At 42.8% G+C, this 21,858-nt stretch overlaps 1 protein-coding gene across 29 annotated transcripts in view; it reads right to left on the minus strand.

Moving 5' to 3' along the window:
• The window catches only part of LOC107222358 (basement membrane-specific heparan sulfate proteoglycan core protein), a 125,393-nt gene that overhangs the window by 1,434 nt on the left and 102,101 nt on the right, over nucleotides 1–21,858 (minus strand). For 25 of the 29 annotated variants that reach the window (XM_046736079.1, XM_046736083.1, XM_046736087.1 and 22 more), the window contains 33 exons: nucleotides 21,654–21,668; nucleotides 19,789–20,016; nucleotides 19,427–19,564; nucleotides 19,063–19,311; nucleotides 18,091–18,985; nucleotides 17,655–17,776; nucleotides 17,382–17,562; nucleotides 16,905–17,115; nucleotides 16,423–16,563; nucleotides 15,993–16,292; nucleotides 15,654–15,856; nucleotides 15,346–15,571; nucleotides 14,831–15,204; nucleotides 14,334–14,616; nucleotides 13,788–14,223; nucleotides 12,173–12,309; nucleotides 11,885–12,065; nucleotides 11,246–11,518; nucleotides 10,609–11,154; nucleotides 10,050–10,461; nucleotides 9,367–9,538; nucleotides 8,958–9,231; nucleotides 8,576–8,839; nucleotides 8,171–8,434; nucleotides 6,938–7,096; nucleotides 5,989–6,261; nucleotides 5,536–5,687; nucleotides 5,135–5,442; nucleotides 4,554–5,026; nucleotides 4,283–4,448; nucleotides 1,351–1,744; nucleotides 900–1,287; nucleotides 609–810 (listed from right to left, as the gene is read on the minus strand). In XM_046736079.1, the coding sequence (XP_046592035.1) occupies nucleotides 609–810; nucleotides 900–1,287; nucleotides 1,351–1,744; nucleotides 4,283–4,448; nucleotides 4,554–5,026; nucleotides 5,135–5,442; nucleotides 5,536–5,687; nucleotides 5,989–6,261; nucleotides 6,938–7,096; nucleotides 8,171–8,434; nucleotides 8,576–8,839; nucleotides 8,958–9,231; nucleotides 9,367–9,538; nucleotides 10,050–10,461; nucleotides 10,609–11,154; nucleotides 11,246–11,518; nucleotides 11,885–12,065; nucleotides 12,173–12,309; nucleotides 13,788–14,223; nucleotides 14,334–14,616; nucleotides 14,831–15,204; nucleotides 15,346–15,571; nucleotides 15,654–15,856; nucleotides 15,993–16,292; nucleotides 16,423–16,563; nucleotides 16,905–17,115; nucleotides 17,382–17,562; nucleotides 17,655–17,776; nucleotides 18,091–18,985; nucleotides 19,063–19,311; nucleotides 19,427–19,564; nucleotides 19,789–20,016; nucleotides 21,654–21,668 (9,040 nt within the window). Of the gene's footprint in view, nucleotides 1–608; nucleotides 811–899; nucleotides 1,288–1,350; nucleotides 1,745–2,811; nucleotides 3,786–4,282; nucleotides 4,449–4,553; nucleotides 5,027–5,134; nucleotides 5,443–5,535; nucleotides 5,688–5,988; nucleotides 6,262–6,937; nucleotides 7,097–8,170; nucleotides 8,435–8,575; nucleotides 8,840–8,957; nucleotides 9,232–9,366; nucleotides 9,539–10,049; nucleotides 10,462–10,608; nucleotides 11,155–11,245; nucleotides 11,519–11,884; nucleotides 12,066–12,172; nucleotides 12,310–13,787; nucleotides 14,224–14,333; nucleotides 14,617–14,830; nucleotides 15,205–15,345; nucleotides 15,572–15,653; nucleotides 15,857–15,992; nucleotides 16,293–16,422; nucleotides 16,564–16,904; nucleotides 17,116–17,381; nucleotides 17,563–17,654; nucleotides 17,777–18,090; nucleotides 18,986–19,062; nucleotides 19,312–19,426; nucleotides 19,565–19,788; nucleotides 20,017–21,653; nucleotides 21,669–21,858 lie in introns of those variants that run through there. The other 4 variants (XM_046736086.1, XM_046736078.1, XM_046736082.1 and 1 more) reach the window with 3 other exon arrangements.

Consider the following 21,858-nt stretch of genomic DNA (forward strand, 5'->3'; position numbering starts at 1 on the left):
ACTTTCGTCCGGGTTAGGTTGACGTATCCATGGCTGGGTAGCGAAAAGGTGTAACCTGCAGTTTCCGGAAATCAATCGAATTTATCCTATAGATTGAAAAGCGGTGAGATACACCCTTTTGATTCTTGGCACTCGACGTATATCCGATCGGCTTTTGACGAAATTTCGAAAGGTACGTATAACACTGATCATACGTTTCACGTTGTAAATATTCTGGTTACTTTTATGTCATTCGAGAAGATACAGAGATTTTACGGATATTTACAGAGTGGTAAACTTTTTTTAATAAATTTGTTGGAATTCATTCTGCGATAAATCTGATAATTTCGAAGCATTGAGACTGTGATCACTGCAAGAGTCGGACTGCTTTTCGGCAACGCAGTTTTTATTCAACCAGAAAATTCCCCTTGAATGTTGATTTTTCGATTGGAACGTTCGAAACATTTAGCACGCCCGATTTCCTAAAATATCAACCAAATCTCTAAAAATGTTCGAACGAGGTGACTGCATTTCCGAGTCTGTAACTCGGATTTGCAGCAATTTTCGACGCGGTTCTGAAAAAGAGTATCGGCAATGTTTGTCCGATAGGAAGCGTTTCCGGAAATTACCCGTCGACGACAGCAAGCGATATGTAATCATCGGGCCTGAGATCCGCCGGCGTCTGTCCGTGCCACATGATCAGGCCGGTGCTTTTGTTCGTGGAGATTTCGAATCCCAGGACTTCCTTCTCTTCTTCGTGGGTCATCACCGACCTCTCGAGTTCGAGCCAGCCATCGCCGCGGAAAGCCACGTCCGATGCTATTTCAACGGCTGAAAAAACGACGGTGTTTAGCGGCGGAAACAGTACTGCTGGTATCGGTGACCCGAACAAAGAAATAAATCTGAAACAATGTACTCACGAATTTCGCATTGGAGTCCGTTGAAACCGAGCCGGCAGTCGCATTTGTAACCCCCGTGAAGATCGGTGCACGTTCCAGCGTTTTTGCAGGGGTTCAGCAATTCGCACTGCTTCAAAACGTTCTCGCAGTTTCTGCCAACGTATCCGTATTCGCAAACGCAGGAATAGTCGAGGGTCTCCGTCTGTTGGCAGTCTCCGTGAACGCACGGATTCGAGACGCAGGGATCGAACTGCGTCGTTGACGGCGAGGTTGGCGGCCTTGTGGGAGTCGGTGTTGTTTCGTACGGCGGGAAATCGGTATGATTTGAATATTTTCCCATGCAATCTCGGATGTTGGACGATTCGACGACTGACTTGAGAATGTCGATGTTCTGCCCCGCGATGTCGAACTGTTATTGAAGCATTTCACGTTATCCGATGGTCCGCGAGTTCGATGCCGATTCTTAACGTACCTTGCTTATGCAGCCTCGGAAGTTCTTGTCGATTCCCACGTTCCTGTTTACCGCAACCCTGCGGCTGTTCACCCCTCCGATGTACAAGAGAGTGTCGAGGTTCATGGTTTTCGAAGAACCTGGCGACCTTCCCTCGACTTGGGCCTCTCCGTTGACGGACAGTTTCCCTTCTTTGAAGTCTCTGCTCGCCCTCACGTGGAGCCAAATTCCTGGCTGCACAATGTGGTTCGATCTTACCACCGCCATTCCGGAGCCCAAGTCGAATCGCAACTCTACGTGTCTGTCCTTTATTACGAGAGCTACAAAGTCGCCCAAACCTTCGTTGTTCTGAGCACAGTACATCAGAATTCCGTCGCCCGAGTCCGATGGTTTAAATGTCATAGCTAGTTTAATCCTGAGATATGCGGGGTATAAATGTCAATTAGTAAAACAGTGATTGTCTTATACGGTGAATTTTGTGAAATGGTTCGATAAAAAGTGTGTGTGAAATATTCAGGACTTTTGCAACTGGTTTTCATTCCTTTTTTCATTTCAAACCGAAATTCCATCTTGATTTATTGATACCATATCACATACTCACGTTAGGCTTGACAAAACGATATGAATATTTGAGGCATACCTTTGAATACTACATTCAATAGATTTAAACGAACACGCAATAACAATGAAAAATCTCATCTAAGTTCTAAAAAAGTTAATCAAATGATAGTGAAGCAAAACTAAAAAATGGTCAACCGTAAAGATACGTAAGCAGGCAGCAAGCTGTTTAAAGTATACAAACTAAATTATTTGTAATATATACATAATAACTGCCGGCTTCCTCCGTTGATAGCAGTTTTCTTACTACGAATTTGGAACTGTTTTCGTCTTACACATGATTCGTATCTATCTAGAATATAATAGAATCAAGAATTCACCAAATTGTGAAGAACCGAACGGGAGCATTACTAGTCTCGTAAGCAAAGAGATAGTGTTACATCAAGTAACTCACGTTTGTGTACAACTGTGATTGCGAAGATGGACGAAAGTGTAATTCAAAGCAGTATAACATTACAGCTTTCAGCCATAATTCATGCTTGGCATGATTCGAACGAAGTACAGTCCCTTCTCATCATGCGTATGCTCGAAGGTTGGTTTCTCGTAAGCTTTATACAGTACATGTAATTTTACGCTGGCAGAGATATTCGCCAATCAACGAGCGTGAGGGTTTCAGAATTTGGCGATAGTTTCATCGGGAGATTTCGTTACAAGGCCGATTTCAGCTTCTCCTACAGCTTTGAAAACAGACACTTACCGAGAAGCTACCGCACGCGGAATATTCAGAACCAGAAGCAACGAACTGGGATTTTTATTAGACGAAATTTATTCTGAGCAACTGATATATGGAATGAGCGAAATTCGAAAAAAAGACAAAAAAAAAAAAAAAAAACGAAAAAATTAATAAAACAAAATCAAAATACGTTCACTTGTCACATCAATTTTTATTTTGCTCGTAGATTATTTCTGTGTATGTATATATGCATGTATTGTCAAGTAGGCTTGGCCTAGTGAGTATATATAAGTAGATATATTCGAATTCATTTCAATGCGTCAACAAGTATATATATTTATATATATTTTATACATGTAGATTCTTATAGATATAAGTACAAACATATTATTCAAATTCAATTTGTTTCAATTTATTTTGTAAATGTAAGCTAGTTTTCATTTAACATTTAAATGTTCATATAATGCTACCGCGCCATATTATTACAGTTTTTCAATCGCTAAGCCTCGTACGATGTAGTTAAATGCAACTGGTGTGGCAGTGGTTTGATCGTGTCTAACTTAAAAAAAAAAAAAATAATAATAATAATAATAAGTATAACAGAAGTAAGTGGCTTACAGCGACGCGTTAAATGCATTAATTAAAAAGCTGTACAAAACGTTAATTAATAATTAGTAAACTGACCGAAGTTTTTTTATTACATTTATTCAGCACCGTATGATAGTTTTTTGTTGTGAAAAATTATTTTCGCGACACGAATTTGAATCTTTCGAGTACAGAAAACGTGAATTGAGTTGAAAGATAAGAAGGTACTCATGGTATCCCGAAATACAGACATTTGGCGTGTATAAAATTGCGACACGGGATTCCGTGCATTCATGATACGGGGGCGAGATCCATGTGGTTTTTGGATGAACAATCGTACTCTTATCGGTGAACTTGCGTACATCGTGTTAAAGTGTGTTGTCAGGTAATTTATTACTGTAACCAAATATTTTCTGTACTGCTAGTTACGTATGCGTCGGATTGGTGTCAATTTCACAATTTAGTGTGTCGCTTTAGTTGGTTGTGGTGTTGATTAGCACGTGGTCTGGCTCTGATTTTTTTGAATGAGCGCGGTCGCAACTTGGACCCATGTTTTTTAGGCGTGAATCGTTTACCATGCCTGAAAATAATTTTGCCCAGTTAGGTTCATTTCACGTTATCATTTGGAAGAATTTCCAAAGCGAAGACATCGGATGATATTATGACTGTTTAACAATCTTAGCTGAATATTGTTATTAGATTGGACGCAATTTTTTCATCCGCTCAATATTGTTTATCGAAAGTCGTGGAGATCGTGCCGTCATCTTTGAATTCGGAATGATAAAACAATTTGCAACATCATTAATCAAGTACGTATGGTGGATGGATTTTAATTTATGTTAAAGATTTGTAAAAACATAAAAGTAATGAAATCATTCCACTAAAAAATCCTGGCACACCCTGGTGAAGAAAAAGCGAATAGCAAACTATGAAAATAGAAATCAATGGCGGATCGCGCTCTAAGCTGCATAATAAAATGGAAAAATATTGTGAATTAACAACTACTTTCAATCCAAATCTAGGGGATTTCCACACTGTTTTCAACTCAGTTATCAACGTGCAAAAATGTGTACTTACTTGCGTAATGCCTTGGGCGTTCGGTACGCTAAGTATGCATTGCTATCCAAGAACGCTGGCTCGTCAACGCTCACGTCTAATTCGCATTTGTGACCACCCCTGCCAATTGGACAGTCACAAGTGAAACCGTCGCCTATATCGTTGCATGTACCTTCACCGCAGGCCCCTGGGAGTAAGAGAATCACACAGCATGATGGAATTTGTCGGTATCAAAATTTGACACTGACTCATACAGAGCAAACGTAGCAATATGGATTCGTGTTTTGCTTACCTGGATAACATGCCTGTCCAACAATGTCGCAGAGGTTTCCGCTGTATCCTGCAGGGCAGAGGCACCTGTATCCTTCTTCGGTAGCGGCTTCCTGACAAACTCCTCTATTGCTGCACGAATTTTCGACACAAGTTTCGCAGGTAGTAGTGCCGACGCTTTCCAACTGGTCGGTGATCAAATTGATTTCCTTTGATCCGATGACCAGTCTACTGATGCAACCCACAAAGCCGTCGGATACCGTTGCTTCCGAGTCAACCCTTTGGTAGTCGGGAACACCTCCTACGTACAGCGGCTCCATCAAATCCAACGTTTGCAACCTGCCTGGGGCGGTACCTGAGTAGGGGCTTTGAGGATCGCCAACTATCGTCATTCTTCCCTCTTTCCGGCTACGATAGAGCTTGATTGTGTGCCATTTTCCTAAAGTGACAGGATTCCGTGCTCGGATAACGGCTGGACGAGATCCAAGGTTGAACCTATGCAACGCGAACAATCGCACGAAGACGGTCAAAGGGTTGTGAATCCTGGGCTTGCTAATCGGATAAAATTCGATCTAACCTCGATAAAACGTTACGATTGAATACCTGAATTCCGGATATCCTCCGACGAGAGAAAGAGCAATGAAGTCTCCACCGCCGTCGCTCTTCTCAGCATTGTAGAGAATAATACCGTCGTACATTTCAGGCTTGAACGATACTTCGATATCGAATTTAAGCATGGCTTCTTGCAGGGGCCGGAAAGATATGTAACTCTCGGGGGCTTGATTGAAGTACGGCACCACGCCAGTCACAACCAGGATTTGCAGTATTTCCACGCTCGTTTGGCCGTTGCTCGCGGTGCAGATGTACGTGCCCGCATCTTCGGCTTTCACGTTCACCAGTGTAAGGTGATTCTAATGGAAAGTAAAGAGTGCTGCGTTAAACCTACCCGTCATGGCAGTATTCGAGTAGTCTCACTAATTATCGGTCAGCTGTTTCATACGTACATTCTGTTTTCTACTTTCGTTCGGCAAAATACCTCCAAGTTTAGCCCACTCGAATGCAACCGGTGGTTCTATGTCACCCTTGCAATCCATCGAGAATCCCGCTCCATACGGCACAGCTGTCGTTTCTACAGCTGGTGAATCGTTGTTCCCACCTGGATTGGTGATGAACTCATGACACGGGTATTCAAGTGAACAGGAAGACAAACTTCGGTAAGATCTTAGCGGACATTTAAGACAGAGCACTTTGACGTTTATTACAGAAGACCGTAATTGTTATCTTCGAGAGCGTGACGAAATCGATTTTACTCACCCAGTGAAAATCGGTAAGCAGAGACACAAAAATATGAGTGATCCTGTTAGTAGGTTTCGTTGACTGGACATGTCTTGTCTTACAAGTGAATTTAAGTTTTGCAAAGTAGAATTGAGGAAAAAAGTTCGGTTGGTCTACACTACCTTGAATTATGAGATTGTAGTCCTGTTCGGCGCTCGTTTCTCGCGTTTCGGCTATACAACGATATACTCCACTGTCACCTCGAACAACATTCTCAAGTCTCAGCACAGGTCCAACCGCTCTTGCATTTGGTGGCAGTGATGAATACGTGGGTCGGATCCATCGGAAGCGCACGTCTTGACCGCCGGAGCTTTCACACCGTAAATTGACGGTATCTCCGATGTTGACGAGCTCACTACTAGCTCGTATGCGGAGGGAAATCTGTGGTGCTCGAGCTAGGCATTCACAAGTTCGTTAGTTACGATGCACAGAAAATCGGGCAGAAAATCTGTTTGACCATAATCCGAAGTTGTGCCAGAATCTAGTAATGTAGATTCTCTTCACACTTTGGATGAAATCTCCAGGTTGAAACTGTTCTCGTTACAATTTCGTGTAATTGTGAGTCGAAATTGCACAATTTTCGGAATGGACTAATAGATTTCTGTCCTTAATCGTTACGCATGGGTACATAAAAGTGAACAATGAGACCGGTAATGACATGTGAGGTAAGATGCGATTGGACAATAAAAGCAGTACACGGGATGCAGAAAAAGTGAAGCAGAGCATGTTTCAGAATCGGAAATAGAAATTCTGATTAACCTCCGATAAACAGAATGTGTACGGATCACGATTGTATAACGGTACGTCTATTCGAGATTTTAGCGAACTGCTCACGAACTCTACTAGTACAGCGTGCCTGATCACCGAATAGATGCTATCGTGTAAATTTTTTAGTCAATCCTTTGTACAGCTCGTAGAATCATTAGCGGACTTCAGATTGCACAAGTGTGACGAAACGATCACAAACACGAAAGAATAGCTTGCTAAGAGGAGGATGAGTGTCTAATCAAGTTGGAAGAAATGTTAAGATTCGATCACGGACCTCACGGAGAAACATATCTGTGTACAAACCGCGTTGCCATGGTGGATAGTGACGATATTGTCTGTTATTGCAGAATCGCTCGTCGCTCCCGTCCATGCAGTCGATCAAGCCGTCGCAGAGATAGTGCTTGTCAATGCATTCGTTGCTTCTGCATTGGATTTCGGTATCGCTGCACAACGCTCCGTACACTGGCATGCAATCCGCAAGCAAATTAACTACTAAATTATAATACGAAATGTGTAGAGGTTTTTAATCTCGGGAGCCCTTGCGAGAACTACGGTTGTACGATTCTGCAATGCGATCAGCTGAAACGACTCGCAAATATGTTAAAGAAATAATAAGCATATTGGTCGTCTTATTACGTTGGTTAATGCATGGAAACTTCTAGAGAATAGCGTGATAAGCATAAGACGGTTTTTTCTACTTATTTGATCGGTTTGGTGATTCTGATTCTATGATTAAAAGAGAAAATGACGATAGATACAAGCACTGAATCGGGTACAGATTATCGATTTCTAAATTATGTACGGGGTTGTTTATCAAATACTGGCCGCGAATGTGACAGACGCAGCCAATTCTACTCACTAAGGGTTCAACGGGCAATACTCGACAAATGACCCTGTAATTCTCTCTCGAATTACTTTGTCACAGCGATAACGTTTAAGGTGACCCGAAGTGAATATTTTTAATATTGGGGAAAGTACGGTTTATTGATCTACCACATCAATTAATCCATTCTATAAGAAAGTGTAGAGCTAGAAATGTACTTTCTATGGAACCGTCCAATTTACCCGGTGATTCAACTTCCCTACTTTCTGCTATGAAACACGCTGCATCGTGACGGTTAGAATGAAAAACAAGCTATCGCATCATTTTAGTACGTTATCGTGTATTTAATACCGTCAGTATCGATCATTATTGGGGCAAGAAAATTCAACGGAGCGTACTTGCTTCTTGAAAATGATGATTCGTACTGATTTGACAACTAGTGTATTTCAGGCAAGCAATTCAAAGTCCTACATAGATAATCTGTGTATTGAGAGTATTAAGCTGTCAATCTATTAAAGAAAAATCAGAGTTCTCTAGAAAGATTAAGGTAACAAAGAACTGGAATGGTTCTACTATTAGTGGTTACGATAAAAATCTTAAAGATATGGTCATTGAGGGATATAGTGCGATTTGTGTAGTAGGGATGATGAACGGTCTCAACGACGGTGCTTCGATTTAAATTCAAACATCTGGATCTGGGCTTAAATACTCACATTCGACTCGTAAATTGACGTAATTTTCGCTTCTTACTCCATAAGCATCGGTGACCCGACATATATATCTTCCGCTATCTTCCGCCCTAACTTGAGGCATTTCCAGATAATTATCGCGTTTGTACGAGTTGGCCGGGAGATCTGATCCTTCCCTACTCCATTCGACAAGTGATCGACTCTGGAATGGGGGACAATCGAGCCGTACGCTATTGCCAACGAATGCGGAAACGTCTCGCTGGGTACTGGTGACAGGAGGCCCGTACTCTGAAACGGAAGATACGCAAATGTAAACGTGAGGAGAACAAATTTATCTTGGCCCACCAAGGGTGAAGCTTTTATACTCGTAACGCTTGTGAGTTTTAGTATATCGATATCTGCCGGAGGTGGTGGAATCATGATTTGTACCTGAAGTGACTGAAACTTCGGCGACCGCTTCGGCACTTCCAGCATGATTTGTTGCTGTGCAGACATATTTTCCAGCATCTTCAAAGGTGATACCGTGGAATTGGAGGACTCCGTCGGTCTGACTGACTCGGTTAGAAAGACCCTGTTGACTGACTTGCCACCTAACAGTGATGGGCTGATCTCCTATAGCGCTACAATTCACGAATGGGCTGTCACCTGGCCTCACGGTCTGTCGGATCGGCTCCAACAGGATTCTTGGTGGAGCTAAGCAAAACGAACGAAAATTTATACTACCATTGGTCAAACCCTAGGATCAATTCGTGTTTGTCAAGATGACTATGATATATCTGCCTGCATGTACCAGAGCGGTCGGACAACTTACTTATGATTTCTAAATAAGTCTTCGCTTGGAATTCGATACTTCCGGTGGTGCTCGTCCCTTGGCAGACGTATTCTCCAGCCGCTCTACTCGTCACAAGAGGTATAGACAGAGTGCCGTCGCGCACGCTGCTTCCTTCTGGCAAACTTCCGCCATCACTCCTCTTCCAGTCAAGATAAAGCTTCCGGTCACCGTTGAATATCTGACAGCGTATCTCAGCTCGTCCCCCAACAGGAATCCTCATTGTCTCGCTGGGAATCTCCACTACAGGGCCACTCTATTCCAGAACAATCAAATCAGTTTGTGCAAAAACATCACCGTACTCCGTGGATTTCATACTTGTACAGTAGAGGTTGGATGCTAGTTTTTCTTTCCAATTGGCGCACGTCTCCAAAAAGCGAATGAAACTTACCGGGCTAGGTGACGGTGGGACTATTTCATTATCTTTTACAATAAGCTCGATGCGTTCTTCGGCTACGCCCTCGCCATTTGACGCAGTGCACGTGTAGATACCCTCATCTTCGAAGGAGACTGAGCTTATTTCATGGACAGCGTCGTACGAGCGGGTTCTGCTAATGCCTGGACTATAGAAGTAAGCAGAAAAAGTTACTCTTGGCATTTGTTCGCGTAAGAGAGCAGGAATGTAATTTGATTCTCGACTAATATTGAAATAATAATACACTGGCAAGTCACTACGCCGAGAGCAGTTGTGTGATAAGGTACTTTCATTCATTAAAAACCTTTAAGCCAGACAATTAGAAAATTTACGTCACAATAACGCTCCTCATTTTGCCGAACATATTAACAAGAAACCCTAGGTAGGTTGACCCTTCGGATTTTGATCTAGTTCATTTATGTAATCTACTTTGGTATTGGTGGGTGGTGTTTGAATAAGATCCGATCGCCATAAGTTGGACTATTCAATTGGCTCCTTTGTAGAAAATATTGAACGCGATTTATTCTTGCTGTTTTCATTGGGTGATAACGGAAGACAATATAACTTCGTTGTCGATCGTAGAATGATTGGAAAAGTCTGTTCTCTTCAAGGATCGAACGATACACCGTACATTCATATAATAATATTAATAGACTTACTATCCGGGGCCCTTGTTCCATACGACTGTGGGCGGTGGCTGGCCAGTAGCGCTGCAGGTGAACCGCACTCTCTGGCCAACTCCGATTATCAGAGGAGTTCGGTTAGATGGTGTGATTGTGATTACTGGTTGTGAGTTAATTTCGAGGACGGCAATTGTAGAGGTCGATCCGACCGCGTTTGATGCTGTACAAGTGAAGCTTCCGCCGTCATCCAGAGTAACGTTGCTGAATCTCAGCACGCCAGAAGATAGCTGCTCTACGTTCGAGCTGAACGGTCTGCCATCCTCTCGAGCCCAGATGAGCTCTGGTGTTGGGATTCCCTTTTCAGCACGGCATGCGAACATCGCTGACCCGCCGACGAGAACGCGTTGCCTCTTCTCCGGGTACAGGGCTATGACTGGCGCCTCTCGAGCTGCAAAAGCGAGACGATATAATATTCAGGTGTGGAACCGTACGGTTCGACTGCAAGCATTTCGAATTGCACGGCGGTCTGACATTCATTCCGCATCATGTAATGATTTCAGTCACCGCAAACGATTCCGCGTGGTTGTGTACTCACGTTCTATTTCAATCACAGCGCTGCCCTGCGAACTTCCGCCACTGTTGGTAGCTTGGCAGACGTAAATTCCTCGATCCGAAACTTTCGGTTCGAGGATCCTGAGCGTACTTCCGACAATTTGAATATGAGCACCAAGAGGTTCTCCGCGTTTTGTCCATGTAACAGAAGGTGCAGGGTTGCCCGTCACGACACATTTGACTTCAGCTACTGTTCCTTGGAAAACGGTCTGCCTTGCTGGTTCAATTGTGACGGCTGGAGGTCCGGTCGATGATTGGATTGATATTCTCGCGTTGTTGGTAGTCGTTACTCCTTGGAAGCTGGTTGCCGTGCACACGTATATGCCGGAGTCGGAAGGACTAGGATTGTAAATTGTCAAAACTCCCCCTCGTTCGGTAGCAGAAGGTGGCAATGGTAGGTTTCCGGCCCTGGTCCAAGTGATTGTGGCATCAAGCGATGCGGTGCACACAAGTTGGACAGGTTCAGTGGGGCCACCTACCCATTCGATAGGGTCAATAATTGGTCTGTCTGGTGGTGGCTCACGGCGTTCTGTGGTAAGAGAATAGGAAAATATTTACCATCTCAATGAACAAACTTTCGCTAGGACTGAAATTTCTCGATGATGATATAAGCTATTTACCAGTGATGTAGAGAATCGTTCGTTGTTCGGTGGTACCGGCACTATTTCGCGCGATACACTTGTATTCATCTTCGTCGCTTTTCCTGGCGGAGGGTAGTCTCCAAATACCATTTTCAAAGGTTGCGCTGGGATTCATTTCACCTCGGACACGAATCCACGATACTTCGGGCTGTGGAACACCCGATGAATCACAATGGAATTCGGCGGGATTCCCTTCTTCGACCGTCAAGTAACTTGGCTTGATTGCTATTGTTGGCTTCGAACCTACGTTACCTAAAGAAGAAATTCTTTCATTGCATCAGATGAGACTTTTCCATCAAATTCTTTCTGTCACGCTGAAGTTATTATAACGAATTTCGGAGAAAAGAAAGGTATTAATTCTACGGCCAAGGGTCACGAAACGGTCCTTTTTTCTGCTTTTCGGATGATCCGTAACAATTCTACGAAACCGTCGCGTTTACATTGCGACAACTTTTACGAATCGTGTGTTAAAGAAATACCTGTTCTTCGTAGCAGACTCTTCGGAAATGCTGCATCCGAGAGAAAATCGATTTCACTCACAAAACGTGTTATTTCAGTTCAATTTCACATACGAATACACCATTGTGATTAAAGAGCTTGATTACAATGCTGGCTTACCTTCAACAGTCAGAGACACGGTTTCGACGGCGACATTGATTCCGTCGCTGACTTGGCAAACGTATACACCGCTGTCGGAGATCTTGACATCTCTGATAATAAGAAGACCACGAGCGTCGTCGTAGCTTCGACCAGGCGGCAGTTCACCATCCTCCTTCTGCCACTGGATGTCGATTGTGTCCTATTTGATTCGGAAAAAAACCTCAGTGCGATTCCGTCATTGAAATAATTTCAATTTTCACTTCATGTACGAAAATTCATTCAACAAATTACGTGGCAGGCACTTACGCTGTCCTCTGACCTTCCGGAACAGTAATATCTGACTGTCGTGCCGGCCTCGACGATTTCAAGACCTGTCTGACGGATCGTGACGATGATTCTCGGCGGATTAGGCGGCGGAGGTGTGATCGTGGTGGTGTCTGGGACTGTAATGTTATTTCAAATTTTTTTACCCTGTCCGTCGCTGCAGTTGGGTATTTCTCATCCATGTAGGTACTCATCAAAGTGTTTGTGCAATTTTATAATCAAGCACATGTTTTCATATATGCTGTGACTCAAGTGGAATGAATATGATCCAAAAAATCCGAAAGATTTCGGTTTGTGTACAAGAATTAATGGGAATTAAATTTACGCTGCTTTGCTGTTGTCTTTTCTCAAATATTCATACTATTACCAAGAGGACAATGTAAGTTGTATGCAGTAATATATTCTTTTCGTAGTATACTTATTCACGCCAAACAAAAATTAATGTAACCACGATCTTATTGCATATAATATTTAGATCGGAGGTAACACGCCAATTGTAAAGCAAAAAAGTTCGTTTTGACAATAAAGTGAGCTGTGCATTACTTCGCGAACACAACACAGTACATATTGAACACCGCCCCAATATTGAAGCCGCCGTATTAAAATTATAGTCTGCATAATATGACAATTGGGACGCTAGAGCTACAACGAATATTCATTATATGTCATGGTACGGACAGTATGTGTACACAGAAACTACACAGATGTAAAAATGTGAAAGGACCCATATTAGATGCCATCAAACCTGATATTGATGCCACTAAGGTAACGAGGAATGTAATTTGTATCCTGTTCTGATCTGTCAGACTAACGAAACCAAGTTTGGATAGTTTCGGCCTGTGACTTTGCGATAGTTTTTTCGAACCTTCGGTTTTTTGAATTGATTGCATCCAGTGAATGACGTTTAACGGTACCGGATATATTAAATGACCGTGTAGTATATGATTCCGATTTCACCGAATTTCAACGATACCGCGACACGAGCACTTTGGGTACCAAGATGATGATTAGCATCAAACGGACTTTCGAGTCATGTTTTTGCGAATAACACAATTCATATCTAGGTACGTGGAAGGTGTTTAAGAAGCATGCCGACTTTCATCAGTCACGGTTCGTGGATATCTGCCTGACGAATAAGTGCACGATGTGAGGATTTGCAAGTCCACGTATGAAGCTTTTTATACAGTGACTAGTCATGATCAATAAACATATGCTCTTGATTCTGTTACAGTGTTTGAGTGTTGATCAAATCGAAATTCGTAATTGTTTTGCAAAAGATATTTTCTGATTCACTTCATTCGAGTTTGGCATCTAGGTCTTGACAGTGAACAAAGACTTGACCTAGGTACGTATTGTGAACTGTGAAATTCTTGTCAAGATATTGTACGAGTCCTTATTTGTGAAAGATCCAGTACTACAGTGGCGGTAGAATTATTCAGAATTCGCCACACGCCAATAGCTCGGGTCCACGGTGTAATGGATCACCGAGGAGCTTACGGATATTTCGTCGCGAAAATGTATTAGAACTGTAATTTCCAAATTCAGGGTACAAAAAGAAATCCATGATTGTTATACAATGAATTCGCAATTTACTTACAGTCGTATTGGCAGTATGGTCCACTGAATTGCGGCGAGCAGTGACATTTGACATTATCGTATCCGTCGAGTTCGCAGCTTTGTTCGTTTCCATTGCACGGGCAAAGATTGCAGGATCCTAGGATACTGCGGGATCTGTCGTACTCGTTCCTATAATATCCATGGGCGCAGGTTTCGCAGGAACTTCCCGTGTATCCCGACGGGCATCGGCAGACTTCGACTTGAGTAGCGCGTCTGTTGGTTGGCACGTGTTGCACAGCCGTGTCAAGACTGACATCGCTGATATAAGTTGCAATCATTTCCTGACTGTGCGTTGCACGGACCAGAATAGCTTCCAAGTTTGCAAGGACGGTCATGAGATCCACACGAGACGCGCTACGCGGACCATCCTTCGTCAGTCGTTTCCATGCTGATTCAACTAATGGCACGCTGTATGTCTGTGAATGAATTTTAATGCAGAAATTCGTGACAACGTTGCAAAATGTCACCCCCTCTAGCTTAATTAATACTGCTACGAAAGCTGAAAATACACGATGATGATACACACCAGCGAGTAATCTGATTGGATTTCTTCAGGATTGACCCAGAAGAGAGTTATGCTATTGCCGATAAGAACAATATCTTGATCTTTATCGATCTGTGCGCCGGCACGGGTAGCGATTCGCTGGGTCAAATTTAAATTCCCACCATAGCTCTTTATCTGGTTACCCGTTATGAAAGATGGCAATGACCAGAAAAGTCTCTGGCTCCGAGTGTCCGGATAACGGTAACCGATCTCATTTGTAGCAGTTTGAATGTCGAATCCTTCCGTTATCACTTGGCTTCGTCCGCTGTATACGGATAAACTAGTTTCATTTTTTTCGAAATATTCAAAATATAGATCAATCAGAACGTTGCAGCCTGTGCCAAGTTCGTTTTGTGCATTTAGAGTGGTGTTTGAGACTTGAAGTTCAATCACGCACCTTCGTTTATAAAATTCTATATTTGATAAAAGAAGAATAAAATCAAGCTTTTCACCATAATGGATTAATAATAAAATCTTACGTGTCTGTGAGAGTAAAGCCATGATTGGAATCGAGAATAAGGGTTGGCTTCTGAATGACATAAAGGGAGCTTTCGTGACACTCCTGGGAAACTCCGCTACAGAAACATTCATTGCAACCATCTGGGTTACCGGCGGATAGTCCGAAGGTCGATGCACGGCAGCGATCACATTCACGACCCACGACGTTAGGTTTACACGGACACTGTTCGATGTAAGAATTGGTCCCGAGAGATCCGGCCGGGTTACACTTTGTTGAGTTTCTGGAGGGTAAGTCTCGTAGCTGACAATCTTCAGGAGTTCCTCGAGTTGGGTCACCTTCGTACCCAAATTCGCAGGATTCGCATTTTTGTCCGGTTGTATGATCGCGACAATACTGGAATAGACGAAAGAAAATTGAATATTTCACCCGCATAAAAAGCAAATAAAAGGCGAGTTACTCCAGCGGTGTTGGAGGTTACGGCAGAATCGAAAAGTCTGATTATTGTAGCGTTCAATTTCAATTATTTCAACAAACCTCGCAGACTCCGGTTTCCGGATGGCACTGGGTTGCATGTCCGTAACATTCGCAGGGCTCGCACAAGCCAAGATACAATCCCTCATCAGCTCTGGTGTACCCGACGTCGCAGTCCTCGCAAGATAAGCCTTTGTATCCGACGGGGCAGCTACACTGTTCAACTTCAACCGCGCGTTCTCTGCCGTTGTTTATGCCTACCGCGGTATCCAGAGACACCGAAGAGAGTCTGAAAGGTTCCGACGTTAGCAATTCTTCCAATCGTTTGGGACCTTTTTCTGATCGAGGTTATCCTTCTCTCTCATACTTACGCAGCTTCATCGGTATGTGTGGTATACGTTGCCTTAATACGGATTGCCTGTACGTCAGCTAAAGCCATAAGAAGACTCTCTCGATTAATGGTAGTTCCGTCGATTCGCTGCCAATGTTTCTCATGTATCGGTACCGTGAATTTCACGGAATCGTTCGGCTCTACTTGTGCTGCAGAATAGTATCGAAGTTCGATATCGTTTGACTGCAAAAATCATATGGTCGAAAAATCATTACAAATACGTAGTACACCAAGTGAACAAACTTATTATGTCATATGTCAATGAGAATCTCGTGTACACAGTCTCGTGAAAGAAAATGTGAACAGCTGTATTACTTACGCTGATCAGTTCAACATCGGCAGCATTGTTTCTGGATCTTCCACCCCCTGGGGACGGAACATATCTCACTGTGTACACGAGGTTACCGCCGTAGGAGCCGAGCTGGTCACCCAAGAAGTCGCTAGGTAATTGCCAATAGTAAACTTCGTAATTGCCACTGTTGGGAAAAGAGTTGTACACGATTTCTCGGCGTATGGTATTCAGCCGGATGCCATCGACAATTGGCGATGGCTGATTACCATCTCGTGGCGATTCGACTAAAGAGAAATCACGGATGGAGCTGGTAAACTCTGCGCGGATCTGAAACGGATGATTCAATTGTACAGTACCGTTGGCGAAAATTGACATCAGACATGTTTCCGTTATGTGCGGTGTTGTGTTATTGAATCTTTTCCAAAAACATCAGAAAAAAACAACAGCTATGACTTACTTCGCTTCTGTAAAAGTTCGAAGAAGTACATTTTTCAGTGATGCCCATACAGAAGCAACTAGTGCATCCAAATTCGTTTTTGGCGGCCAAGTTGAACGTGTTGGCCTTGCATTTGTTGCAGGTACGACCAGTTGCAGACGACTGAAACAGGTGTAGAATATTATGTGCTGCATGTTAATGTTTGTAGCTAAAATTCTAACAAAAAGTACCAACTAGGACTCCTATTTATTATAATTAGTCAACTGTGACAATGCACTTTGGTATACTCACATTGAACATAAATCAATCCAAGTCCATCAGTAAAGGTGGTATGAACAACAAGACAAGTGAAATCAACAATATTGCATCAAAATTGTGAACTCTGGCCATGAAATGAATTTGAATCATGCAATGGTTAAATGAACGTAATGAATTCCCCAAATTGTAAATGCAAAGGTGAGCAAAATGTAGATCAAAGATGAGATGACTAATCAGTTATATACCTTGCAGTCACATTGTCCGGTTACAGGGTTCACATACGGGCTGATGCTGCCATTAGGGTCACATTCACTGACTTTCACGCATTTGTCACCAGCGGTGGAGGGGTTGCCCTGATATCCAGGAGCACACTGTTCGCATCTACGTCCAAGGTATCCTTGGGCACAATCACAGGTCGGTTGTCCGTCCGAGTCGAGGTGACAGGTTCGAGCGAACCTATGTTCATTTAAGAATCAGTTCGTTATAAAAATCATACAAGCACCATGAGGCAACTATCATTATTTCGGTTTTTTTTTCACACTAATACGTAATTGGAATCTAAGTTGGCAATATCGGTGAGTCTCAAGATCGCATGGCTGAAATAACTCGCAGAATTTCAAACACTCACAATGTGATATCCCTTCAAGATTAAAAGAAACGAACCACGTTACTGACTCGAACCGTTGTGTGGATTTTATTCTAGATTTTCATCTTGAACTTACTGATTAGATGCCGAAGTTAGCGGGCAGGGGCAAGTCTGGCATGGGATGTTTCTTGATGGGTCACCGTAGGTGCCAGGTGGACAGATCGATAGCCTTTCTTCGTAGCACTGCCCTAGCCATGGGCCACTATTTCGTCTCGCAAAGCCAGATGCGCAATTTTCACAGGAGAGACCCGTGTAGCCTGAGCGTACAAGTACAGATGAATGACCGAGACGAGCGGGAGGATTAAATTATCATCAACTGAGTACATTCGTATATCTGACATTAACTTACCAGCTGGACAACGACATTCTTCAACAAATGATGCAGCGCCCAGGTCTATGTTACCCACGTCAGCTGTGTCCATTATCACGTTTATGATGGAAGTATCTATCGGTCCATCGTCATATTTGATCCTGGCGAAAGAAAGGCGAAGCTTTAAACTTACTAATTATACGAGGATTACAACCACATTGACCACAGCAGGCAGACATTAGTAAAATTAACGTTGATTTATGTGAAAAATATTAGATATCTCTTTTTGGTAATCATTATTCAATCAACAGAGTTAAACGAATTTTTGAGCTCCAATCATATTTGAAACTATAGTATGCGTTGAAATTACTACTTATGATTGTTCAAAGTATTACTCATTCACGAGCATTCTATCGAATCAGTCTCGCAGTTATTAGACAGTCCGTGATAACTTTTACTGAAAGTAATTACTTACTTAATTAAGATGTTATCAATATTTGCAAGTGTCATCATGATCTCCTCTCTTGATGCCAATCTCAACTCATCGTTTTCTCTCAGTTGCCAGTCTCCGTAGAAGAATCGCACCGCTTCGTCAGTCTCGTAGACTCGATCCACACCCTTGTCCTCGTGTAATAGAACGTAATTGTTACCACTGAGTATGACCGAAGGCAAGCCATTGGGTCTTCTTCCTCGGCCAGCATGTCGGACGGTGTACCTCAGGTATCCACCGTAGGACTTCAGTTGACTGCCATGGTAGCTTTCCGGTAGTGCAAAGTAGGGTATATCGACATAATCATTACTTTCAGGGTACGGGTCAGTGACATGAACACCGTTTTGATCGACTGGAAGAACCTCCGGCACTCTACCGGTTATTCGACCTTGGATCCTTGTGCCTCTGGTAGCGTCCACAGCGACAAGGTTGTACTGGTCGAAGGGCGCTTGCAGCTCATAGGTGAAGAGGTCGGCGCTCGAACATGTGGTAGCGACTCCAAAGCAGAAGCAGGAGATGCATTCTTCAGGGGAGCGAGCGAGGGAGTTGAACTGTCCCGCAGGGCAAACGCCGTCCGGATTCTTAACGACAAGAATGGTATCGGGGACTGCGAACGTCCATCCTGGTTCGTTTGGTCCCCTCAGACCGTTCATCGCTTCGCACGAGTAAGCGCCTTGGTTTTCGATCGCAATGTTAGGGCACGTCAGAGTCCCGACACCGTTTACAGAGGTAGTCTTGCACTTGTCCGGTATGTGTCCCCAGTTCAATCGCCAGTTGATTTCTGGCACCGGAATACCGACGGCGGTACAAGTTATCGTAAAGGTTTCGCCTACGTATAGTTCCACCATCATCGGCGGAGGACTTTGGATGGTTACCTTAGCTGGGAATTGGTAATCATCGTACGTTAATGACGGGAATAGGTAACCAAATAATACGGTGAAACATGAGATTACTCACAGCATCCTAGCTCGTCACTTCCGTCCATACAATCTGTCTCCATGTCGCAGTGGAAGGTCTTCGGAATGCACTGATCGACACGTGTGCATTTGAACTCGCTGTACTTGCAGGGCGAGCCTGGGGGTGAAGGCGTGCAATTTTCTTCATCACTGCCATCAGTGCAGTCTCTGTCACCGTCGCATCTCCATAATTTGCTCACACATTCCTTGCTCGCACACCTAAACTCGTTGGGCTCGCATCCAAGCGGACCTGTACAATAAATTGCAGGGTGAAGCGCACGGTATTTCCTACTTGTGGAGTCTTGAACAACATTACCGCCAACTCTACGGCGATCCTATTAGGTGCTTCTTAGGAAATGACTTACTGCATCTCAATTCATCGCTGCCGTCCGTACAGTCCATCCTGTTGTCACACACCGACGATTTCGGAATGCAATCGCCGTTGCTACAGGTAGCTTCGTAGTATTTACAAGCCTCTTTCGGTCTTGAAGAATTGAATTCGTCTGTGAAGCCCCCAGAACAATTCATAAGTTATCTGGGTGCAACGGTATGTGAAGAAGAACTTGACAAATTCGCAGATCCAGCTTGGGCCCCGAACAATAATCATTTACACAGATTTGGAAACAGTTTTCATTCGAGTCAGATCCAATCGTCCGACGTCAGATCTCAAGGTAATGACTCGCGTGGTCCTTTAACACTGATTCATCTATGAAAAATATTTACTCACACTTTTCAACTGTCACATGGGCGGTAGCTGTTCGACCCGGTGTATTCACGGGTACTCCGAGCGCTTCGCAGACGTAGTCACCACCGTGGCTGACCTGTATGTTGGGCATCGTCAAACGACCGGACTTAACAGTGCTTCCAGGTGGCAGCGGAGTGCCGTCCTTGCGGACCCAGCGGACCTGGGCTCGACGTGGACTTTCGTCTCGACATCGAATGACGACTTCTTGACCTAGCGTCAGGTTGAAAGAATCAATTAGATTTAATTTGTCATATATTCAGACAGTGATCGTTGCGGTACCCGTAGAAAACAAGCAATCCCAATTAGCTCACATACTAGTAGATGGGTAAAAAAGAGACCATATTTTGAGATTTTCTTTTTCGGAAAATAATTGCTTCATTTGATTTTTTCTTTCTTGGCGCAGAGAGTATGTATCCTTGAATGTGTGTGAATTTTTCATGAAAATTTACCAACAATGAATACCGTCGATTGGCGTCGACGTAAACCCCGTTTTGAAAAATATCCTTAGCGGTGTTCACGATTTTGGGTTAACGATTCAGTTGAAACAAAATAAGGCATTGAACACCTATTTAGTTATATGTAACTCAGTTAGCTGCGAGCCGAAAAAGAAATCGCAAAATGATGGCTATTCGAAGTCAGCCCCCGAATTTTCCGAGTGCAATTGAAGACATTAGCAAAGATTGGTCACGTGCCCGCTTCCGTGTATATGTCTGCCTGTATCGTCGAAGGCTCGAACGCGACGTTTCATGGTATTTTGTACACTTTTCATTATAGTAACGGCACATACGTTATTCATGGATACTTATACACGAGCTGTTTCTCTGTTATTACAATGGGCTGACGCAAAACAAATTCAACAGTTCTCATAATTTTTGACGTCCATCCGACTGTCTAAGGAAAATCTAGACAGTTGATACAGTGAACAGCGGATTTTACGTTAAATGCAGACTACGTGCAAATTAATTAATCAGAATGTCAGAACCATGTTTATAATGTCAAGCTAGTTAACGCGAAAATTATTCCTCAAATCATTCTACGACTCGAGAATAAAAACCGACGTAAATTAGATATTTATCTTTTATGAAGGTACTAGAATCTCATTTAACATCTATCAATATCATGCATTGTGATCACGTGCCCTCATTTAATTTATCTCCATTAAATAAAATCCCACGTGTTAAAGGAATTCTTTTAGTATGATAATTGGATTAATTTTTACTAAATTACCACCCCTTATGGTATATATTACATGGGTTTATGTGTGACTGAATCTTAAGATATGATCAACGAATTGATGTTCATATTCTATGCGCAATTGTACATGAAGCGGCCAGAATGTTATTCTGGTAGCTATAATCATGAGCATTGTGCCGTTAAAATCAAAATTGTTATACCACGTGCAGCAGTTTCTGTAAATTAGCGGACATACCGACTTTGTACGTGCGTACATGTGCCTGATGCTCATGACAATAGTAATTACTAATTAGAAAATCAAATTCCCGAATTAGTGGTTAAGTAAATTGCAACTGGTCGTTACATCGATGAATTTTAATTCTTCTTACTAATATTATTTATATAATATTCATGGGTGAATTACATGTGTTGAGGTTGCACCAAAATACAAAATATACTCTTATACAATACTCGTGATATTCGTGCATTAATGACTCTAAGGTGTAAACAAGCAGAAACAACTTGCTTCAACCTGTAAACTTTGAATTCTGTTGCAATAAATATTCAATATTATATGGATACAAATGTGAGACAAATCTCTCCATGAGTGTTATCGTGAAACCTAAATGAGCCCATATAGCATGATGTCAGGCTGCTCTTCGATTAAGTCTTACCTTCAGGTGGCGGTTCTGGCCAGAGCAATAAAGAAACAAAGAATAATACATATGTATTAGTATTCTAAAGAATTTTTCAACATTGTTCTAAGAGTATCTCAGTGCTGCACTAGATGTGCGAATTTTCACGAGTGAAATTTCGACAAGTTAGAGTTACATCTGTACTATTCGATCAGTCGATAATAAGATACTAGCGGCATCACAG

Source organism: Neodiprion lecontei, chromosome 4, assembly GCF_021901455.1.
Source record: "Neodiprion lecontei isolate iyNeoLeco1 chromosome 4, iyNeoLeco1.1, whole genome shotgun sequence".
NCBI classification, from domain to species: Eukaryota; Metazoa; Arthropoda; class Insecta; order Hymenoptera; family Diprionidae; genus Neodiprion; species Neodiprion lecontei.